This window comes from Phoenix dactylifera, chromosome 10 (assembly GCF_051530095.1).
Source record: "Phoenix dactylifera cultivar Ajwa chromosome 10, Ajwa_hap1_PhDact_Kaust_v1.1, whole genome shotgun sequence".
Lineage (NCBI taxonomy): Eukaryota > Viridiplantae > Streptophyta > Magnoliopsida > Arecales > Arecaceae > Phoenix > Phoenix dactylifera.
The window spans coordinates 26,920,637-26,929,379 of record NC_143199.1 but is presented as its reverse complement, the minus strand read 5'-3'; the positions used below and the strand labels follow the sequence as shown (position 1 = coordinate 26,929,379).

Sequence of the window (8,743 nt, the reverse complement as noted above, 5' to 3'; positions counted from 1 at the left end):
CCCAAGCCAATATTGGCAGATTCGATCTGAAAACGGGTTAATCGGATGCGTCGCGCTCGATCATCTACGCAGAGACCCCCTCCCTCCTTGTGCGGGAGTTGGGCTTGAGCTCCTCAACCAATAAGTTCTTTAATTTTTCTTACCATCTATTCTTTTCCTAACACCCACTGCAATTGTTGCCTCGCTTTTGTTGTCGGCTAATGTTTTATGATCATATCATTGCATGCAAGGTATTGGACTGCCATCGAATGAAGTGTGATTCATGCGACATGAGATGTTAGCTCACCAAACCTGTTGAATGATGGTTTTACTTGAACGATCACACGGTGCACTGATTCAAACAATTAACCAAACACTTGACCTAGGTGCCTAACACTCAGCTAACAAGTAACAAAGCACAGACTGAAATGAAAAATTTTAGATGACACGAGGTTGATTAGATGCAAAAAAAATCACCTTTAAAGTAGAAACTTCCAACCATGCGCAGACATTGCCCTCGAACAAGGCCAAAAGTCCACAATATCTAACTTTACGCTCGCACCAGTATAAGCATTATCGAATACACTAAGATTTTCTCTAGCTATGTATAAATGGACCCCTCAAATGTGTCGAGTTATTACCTCTATCATTTCAAGGTGTCACAAATGCAATAACCTAACATTAGGGTATAGTTTCCTTCCATAGAACGACATGATACCTAAGGTTCTAGTAATCAAAAATTAAGTTGCAACTACTTATAGACCCTGTTTGGCAAAGCTATTGGCAGTAGAAATTTCAGAAGTAAAGCTTTTATAAAAAGCTATTTATTGTTTGGTAATTACATTTATAAAGTGTTGTGGACTTTAATATATATTTGGCAAATAAACTAAGGTAAGACAAAATGACCATAAAGGATATTGCATAGTATTATACAATAGAGCATAATAAAATATAATATACATTAACACATAAATATATGATATAGTATAATATTACTATAATATAATATAATATTATTTTAATATAATTAATACAATATTTTATACTATAACATAATATGATATTATATAATATAACATATCAACGTATTATGATATAATGTAATATAAAGGAATATTTTCTGTAATTATATGTATTTTGGTTTAAAAAGAAAAATTTTATAAATCTAAAACAGCTTTTCAATGCGTGCTAAAAATATTTTTCCAAAGAAGCTCCATTTTGGAACTTTTCCCAAGTAAACGTTTTCAGATTTCTAGCAAAACTAAAACAGCTTTCTGATTTTTTTACCAAATACCTATATTTCATCCAAAAGTACTTTTAGAGGATTAAAATGTGCTTTCTGTCATACCAAAAGCTCTGCCAAACGGGACCATAAAACTACTAGAAGTCTCTATAGTGTCACAAATGCCAGAACAAATGTGTTCATCAAATTAATGCAATTTCACGCAGCATAGTTGTGGTTAGAAGGGGATACACTTATGGTTATCTCATGGATTAATACAGGCCAAACATCCAAATTACAATAAAACTCTTTAAAAGGCATCCTCTAGTGGAAATGGGTACCATTAGCTTTTTTTAATTCAGGCATATACTACAACAAGGCAACCGAGCAGCTGGTTGGGTGGCGGCGGCGAAGCATGGGATTCGAGCTTCTTCTTGGATGGACAAATTTAATTATTTTTGATGCTTATGGTGTATGCTACTCTAGAACCTAATTTACATGTTAGACCTCCAACATGTATTAATATATATATATATATATATATATATATATATATATATATATATATATATATATCAAATTTATTATTATTTCACCGAATTTAATGGATAATGCTACATTTGTAATTCAGCAAATTCCTGAGTGGCAGAACAATACGTGGACATGGACCATGCAACAACATTTTACAATCCTAACCTGTCACCATGCGACATGCCGACGTCAGCAACAGCCACTGCCACCCAGACTTTAAATGGCAGTAATAATTAGATGGGCGCTGTGCTGTACCCAGTGAGTCGTATCCAATCCACTTAGGTCCACAGATCTAACGGCCCCAATTGCCCCATCACCCGAATCACCGCGATTCCATCACCTAAATCACCATGATACCCCCAGTATTTTAGAAGACATAGGGTGAAATATTAGGGTATTCCGGTAAATGTATACGCATTGTTGAAGCAGTGAATACGAGTAAGTGTTGACCCCTGGAAATTTTACATGCTCCCGCGGACCACATTAATTATGCGAAACTGCCCTAGGACCGCCAGCTCCCAAATCCGTTACTTTGCGTCTCATTTAATAGAATCCGTTTAAATAAAATGGATCCAGAGGATCATTTTAATTAAATTCTTATATTTAATTCCTGCCTTCTGCTCGTGGTGTCGGAGAAGAAGGCGAAGGGAAAAGTTCCAATTTTCCTACCTCTCGATCTCGTTTCGATTTTGTTGGAATCTAGGGTTTCGGCGTCTCTGGCGGGTTCTCCGATGGGGAAAGGGAGGTGGGGCGGGCTGTGGCAGTGGAGCGACGGTGGAGCGGCGGCGGCGGAGGGACGATGAAGTGCGAGAAGCACCCCTACGAGGTGGGCGTCGGCGTTTGCGCCTCCTGCCTCCGGGAGCGCCTCCTTGCCCTCATCGCTGATCAGAACGTGGTCCCCGCCGACTATGACCACTGGCGGCCGGAAACCCCTCCCGGGCCACCGCCGCCACTTGTCTTCCCCCGATCTGTTTCGCCTTACGTCTCCCACCGCCGATCCGTCGGATCCGACGCCTCGGCGGCCTACGGTAGCCACAATAACCATCGTTTCTTCAGCACTCCCCAAGTCGGCCCCACCTTCGACGCCGCTTCCGGCGGATGTGGGGGCGATGTGGACGAGGGGAGGCGCCGGCGCTCCGGGAAGTTCTCCGTCTTCTCGAACCTGTTCCGCCACCACCGATCGGAGGAGGCTGAGAGCGATCTGGGGAGCTTCAAGAGTTACGGATCGGATTCTTGGTTCTCGGCGCTGATCCGCCGCCGCCGCCGGAAGAAGAAATCGCGTAGCTTCGCGGCGGCAGAGGAGGCGGAGCCGTCGGGGATGTCCCGGCCGTCCGACCGGGGAATGTCGCCGGTGATGGATGATGAGGCGGAGGATTGTTCTAGTGGGTACTCCACCGAGTCGTCGAGCGGGCGGCGGCGGCGGCCGACCCCGACGCCGATGCGGCGGTTCCTGGCCGGCGCCTACAACCACCACGGCAGTCTTGCCAGCGTCTCGGGCTTCGCGGTCTGCCTGAGCCCGCTGATGATGGCGGGCTCCAACGGCCGGAGGGGGAAGCCGGCGGAAGCGAGTATCTCCGGCGAGCTTCGGAGCACGCCGAGCCAGCACCACCGGCGCTGCGGGCGCCACGGCGGCGCTCGGCTCGGACCGAACCGGTCAAGGAAGCTGGCGGACTTCGGCCGGTTCGAATGACGGTTTTGCCCTCGTCCCTCTTCTCTTTTTACCCGGTCGAGGACATTTTTCTCAAATTTATGTATAGGAATTAGAAAAAAAAAGTTGGACGGTGGAATTGAATGAGCTATATAATATCCTAGTGGTTTTATTATCTCCGGAATTTTTGCACTTTTTTTCAAATATTTTAATTCAATTTTTTATCCAACGTTTATAGTGGAATCATCTAACGTTTAGTTTTTCTTTTATTTTTTTTATTTTTTTTATTTTTTATCTATGTCAGTCTTAGATTCCTTGGGCTTATTGTGTGAAAGCTCTTAGGTTGCGGCCGTTATTACAGTTTGGTAGAGTTCTGGCACGTGCCATTCTTTTGGTTATATTTATGAGGAGGGGGAATTTTTTTTTTTTTTCTTTTTTGGTACAATGGCTCATTGCTCGAGCGTAACTACAGCCAATAGAGTCGAGAAAAAAAAAAAAAATATAACGTGATGGTGAAGAGGCGGCTACAAAATATGTCCAAAAAATTTTTATCTTCTGAAAGGGAGATATTTAACGGGTGACATTTTATAGGGCATATCTAATAGATGGCCATGATTCGATCTAAAGTTGAAAGAAAGGAGGCTTGGAAATCGGCAATGAGGTTCAGAAAATATGGAGGCACAATGAGTCTTAAATTGCGACTACTAGAAACCTATCACTAGAAAATCAGCGCTCTGCACTTCTTAGCATTAACTCCTTGCATGACTTTTACACATTGTTTTTTTTATAATATTGTTGAGATATACAATGTAGCAGAGGTAATATGAATGGCTGTGAAGTTTTAATCGTATGATTAGAATGATTTGTTATTTTATATTTGATACGCTCAATTTGATGGTCTCATGGATGCACATAGATTGTTTCTCTCTTAAGGTGAAATACAAATGATATAGAGATGTATTTAGTTCATGAGTTGGTTTAATGAGGTGAAGATGCGGCAGTAAAAGTTTTTTGCTTTAATTGTAACCATTAGAGCCTATTTTTCATGAGGTACAAACCGCTCTTCCATAACTTGGACGGTTGTTCACCAATCATAAGAAGTAAAAAAAAAAAAAAAAAAACAAAAACTGATGAGAAAGAAACTCAATGAAGAATTAGAAATTAAGATGTACAGTTCTATTTGGAAGGTAATTTTCTTTATCTTTGTTTTCTTGGGAATTCACGATGTTAACTCTCTAAGTGTTTAACTTATTTTCAGTCAAAATCATATACAGAAATAATCTACAGATAAAACATACTGATATCCAAACAATTCCTTCAAATTTCTACAAAAATATATAAAATATCCATGAATTATTAGTTGATCGATAAAGCTGTTGTAATGGCTATAGATACATCTTTGATATCCTATATTTTGCTCAGAGGCAAAGATCTTGGACTGCGGTTAAAACTTGATGTATAAAAATATTTATTTACTTAAGAAATATAACAAATGGCACAGTTAAAACACCATAATCACAAAGAAAAATATATTTTTACAAGTTTTTTTTGGCTTAGTTTAATTATTGAAGGATTTTTTTTTACTGTAAATTTATAAACTATTTTGTTTCACCTATAAAAGATAAAAATAAATATCTATTCAATACATTCAATTTTTTTCTTTTATTTTTTTTAAAATAAAACTTTATGTTGCAACGAATCATATATAGAGATATTAATTGAGTATTTTTTTAGATTGCCAAGATCAATTCAGAGAACCATTTGGCCAGGGGAAAAATCTTGAATTATCAACCGAAATTTCAATAATCAGGAAGATAGTGTCGCATGAACAATCTTTGCTGAAAATGAAGTGTTTTTTTTTCATCTAATAAAGCTTTTAACGCCACCCTCCTTTTAAGTTGTAACGTTCTGATTTAACGGGCCGGGGCCGTTATCACGGCGTCCCTCATTGACGATGGGGAGTTGGTGGGAACATTAATGGCTGTAGTGGGCGTCTGACACTCTGACACGTACCCTGCACGGAAGTGGGACCCGCGCACTTGTGCTCACGGAATCCACCTCGGGCTTCCTTATGTCAGGTGCGATGCACCTCCATTTGACTTAAAGAGTGCTTACGAGCGATGACGTGATGGGAGATGGGGAAGGTTTTTGAATTGCGTTCAAAGTGGTGAGAGGAATGCTGATTTTGATCATGATGAGTTGTTGTGTTTGATGTGACACTCTGATCGATTGGATTGGTGATGGTCGGCTCAGCTCATAAGGATAAATAAGAGGGTAGATTGGGTCGTCTGCTTTATTTTCCGACATTTTGGAAATTTTTTTAAACGTTCGCATCAAACATTCCTCTTTTTTTGTATTTTTTACTTTTTCGTTGCCTAACAAATTATACTTACGTTAGAGTTATACAAAATGAGTAGTCATTTTTAACCAAAAAATTATTTTTTTTAAGACGGACATATCAAACTATATAACTCCAAGCACATCTAACAAAGTCAAAAAATAAAACATTACGAAATATTCCAAATAAATCCTCAATCCCAATCTACAAGGTACCACTTATATGGTTGGTTGTATAAACGGTCATCCAATTTATCGTTAATTTTTTTAAAAACATGCTTGATTTCAAGAGTCACGCTCTGGATCTGGCCTATCACGGAGATCGAGTCTCCATAATATCTTCTTTGACTTATAATATCCATGCAACTGGAGACTTTTGATGGTGAAAGGGCATGGGATGCATCTTTTTGATGCGTGTGCACTTGGTCCTCCCATAATAATTGTGACAGTGGAAGCACATGAGATTACATCTTTAAGTTAAATGTATACCAATTCTTTAAAAAAAGGTTTTTGAATGTCAATTTTAAAATTTGACAGCACACACATATATATATATATATATATATATATATATATATATATATATATATATATATATATATATATATATATTGAACTTAGTGGAATTATTTTTTTTTTTTGGAGAAATAAGTTTGTGATTTTGTTTTGGGTAATCATGATTCTTTTTACTACTATGGTATTTGTGAAGCATAAAGTAATATTTTATGAGCATTTTTTTGGGCAAAAATGTAAATGAGTTAAATTTTTTAGAGTAAATAAGCATATATTAAAATATCCATGCAAAAATAATCATGTATCTTATAAATAGTATTTATCCATTCTTTTTCGTAGTTCTTCCCTTTACCTTTTTCGACTTATCTTGCATATGCGTCTAAAAGCAGGCAACTGTGGTCAGATCCAATGCACAACCCAAATATAGAGCATTAAGCGCAATGAAGAGCTGGTCTTTTTTTTACGCACAAACAAGACATTCTAAAATGCTTTCGCTTCATGTTGCATGCATTCCACTGACCGCAATAATACAATTAAAGTGCATTGGATGCTCAAACATCATGTTTACTATTAATCCCATCCTAAGATGCATTGGTTCACGTTTTCAATGCATAATTAACAATGTTATTTAAGTTGAAGTGTTTCACCTAATCTGACTAAAATAATATATATATCATTATGTGCTACCAAGAAACTTCCGAATTAATTGCATGCAAATTTCAACGCAATGATTGAACAAATCTTTGGATCGAAGTTAGGGCACCTTTTGCTATCAAGGTCATTAGGATGACCCGTGGACCAAGCTCAGCTGGACATTGGCAGCAACATGTCTACATGGGAGACAACACATCACCATCTTATAGGAACGTAGATGTAATAATTCAGAATCTTTTTCAAAATGGCTAGTCGAAAAATATTATTTCGACTTCTTAGTTCTGTATAAATATCTAAGATTTTCTCGGTGAATAATCGATTTGGGACTAAACACACGTCCGCATGAGTCCTCATATATTCTCCTCATTTAATTTCTGACGTTCTCGTCGGGCTAAGGATTTAAATCCATTCAAATTTAATCGCATGCACCACGATAGGTCTGTGGTCAGCCTTCATTAACTCGTGCTATAGTGTTTCTTAGTCCGCATAGACTATGGGCCGAGTTTGCTTTAATACTATTTGTAACAACTTAGGAGCTCACTCAAAATGATTAGCCGAAAAGTATTATTTGGATTTCTTAGTCCTGTATAAGTACTCAAGATCTTCTCGACGAATAACCGATATAGAACTAAACACATGCCTGCATGAATTTTCATGGTGGATATGAAACACCGTAACCTCTTTGCCAATGACTTCAAACATGAAGCATGGTGGCTGTGAGTGGAGACCCTTCGTACGTAAGAGTTGGGAAGATGGCACAGTGATTGAGACTTTTGGTGTAGTAGCTATTTTTCGTGGGACTTTGTGGCTATATGCCATTTCTTTATGACAGCCTCTATCTCCTAGCCTCTTTATGTCAATACAAGTAATTTATACCCCTCATAGAGCAAAATCTGATCCAATTTATCGTAATCAATTAATTAATATGTCAATACAATGTTCTTTGTCCGAGCCAATAGCATAGATGTTTCAGAGAAGATGGGTGGATTTCAGAAGTGAACTAGTAAACTATTTTTTGGTACAAATTTATAGTGAATAGATCTTTATGTCACTTAAAATCTCCATTATATGTATATAATGCAAGCTTGCTGCAAAGGAAGCAAGTTGACTAACCATGAGACCATCATTTGATTTCTATCAAGCGAGCACACTCGATCATGATAAGATTAATTTATCTATCTATAGGACCTGTCTTCGGAGATAGATCTATTGGATGTGCAGAATTAAAGATCAAGAATGCAATAAAAGAGAGACTTTTATTAAACTATTTGGGGCAAAAGTTATTGACGTCTTGATCTTCAAAATCAACTCGACTGTAATCACAAGAACAAGATCTGGATGTGCTTCTCGCTGCCCATGAGTAACATCTTGATTTTCCAAACTCAACTTCGAGTATTTCTGATGGGAAGGACCTTACAAGTACTCTCGGATGAATTAGGGATCAAGTCTGTGGAGAGATGGACGTTATCTCCACTATGGTTATGTAGAATTTATCGCAATGATCACAAAAAATATCTCATCATTCGGAGGCTTATTTTGAATCAGAGTCCAAATCAAATTAAGACAACTAAAACAAATTCCTATGTGTGTTGGTGTGGGCCACATCCAAATGGGCTCAATCGGATAAATTTCAATAACTTTCTCTTCCATAGCGAGGAACTTTCTACGTTATGAATATCTTGCGCATCTATTTCACAAATATCTTAAAGAAAAGAGCATGTATCTATAATTATGATGCAACCAATCAATGATGAAGTAGACGGATGGGGATTGTATCTTTCGCACGAAGGAATCACCTTTCTTTGCACGGATCTACAGTTGGACTGAGCAACGATCGCTTCGAAACCTATGCAGATGAA

General features: G+C 38.2%; 1 protein-coding gene across 1 annotated transcript; it reads left to right on the top strand.

The window, feature by feature from the left end:
* Positions 1-2,369: 2,369 nt before the first annotated feature.
* LOC103722561 (uncharacterized) lies at positions 2,370-3,555 on the top strand. The gene has a single exon (XM_008813159.3). The coding sequence runs from the start codon at positions 2,532-2,534 to the stop codon at positions 3,420-3,422; it is 891 nt and encodes a 296-aa protein (XP_008811381.2). The 5' UTR covers positions 2,370-2,531; the 3' UTR covers positions 3,423-3,555.
* The last annotated feature ends 5,188 nt before the right edge of the window (positions 3,556-8,743 follow it).

Excerpts from the sequence above, each read along its gene's own strand:
- LOC103722561 (XM_008813159.3), top strand. The coding sequence starts at position 2,532 with ATGAAGTGCGAGAAGCACCCCTACGAGGTGGGCGTCGGCGTTTGCGCC.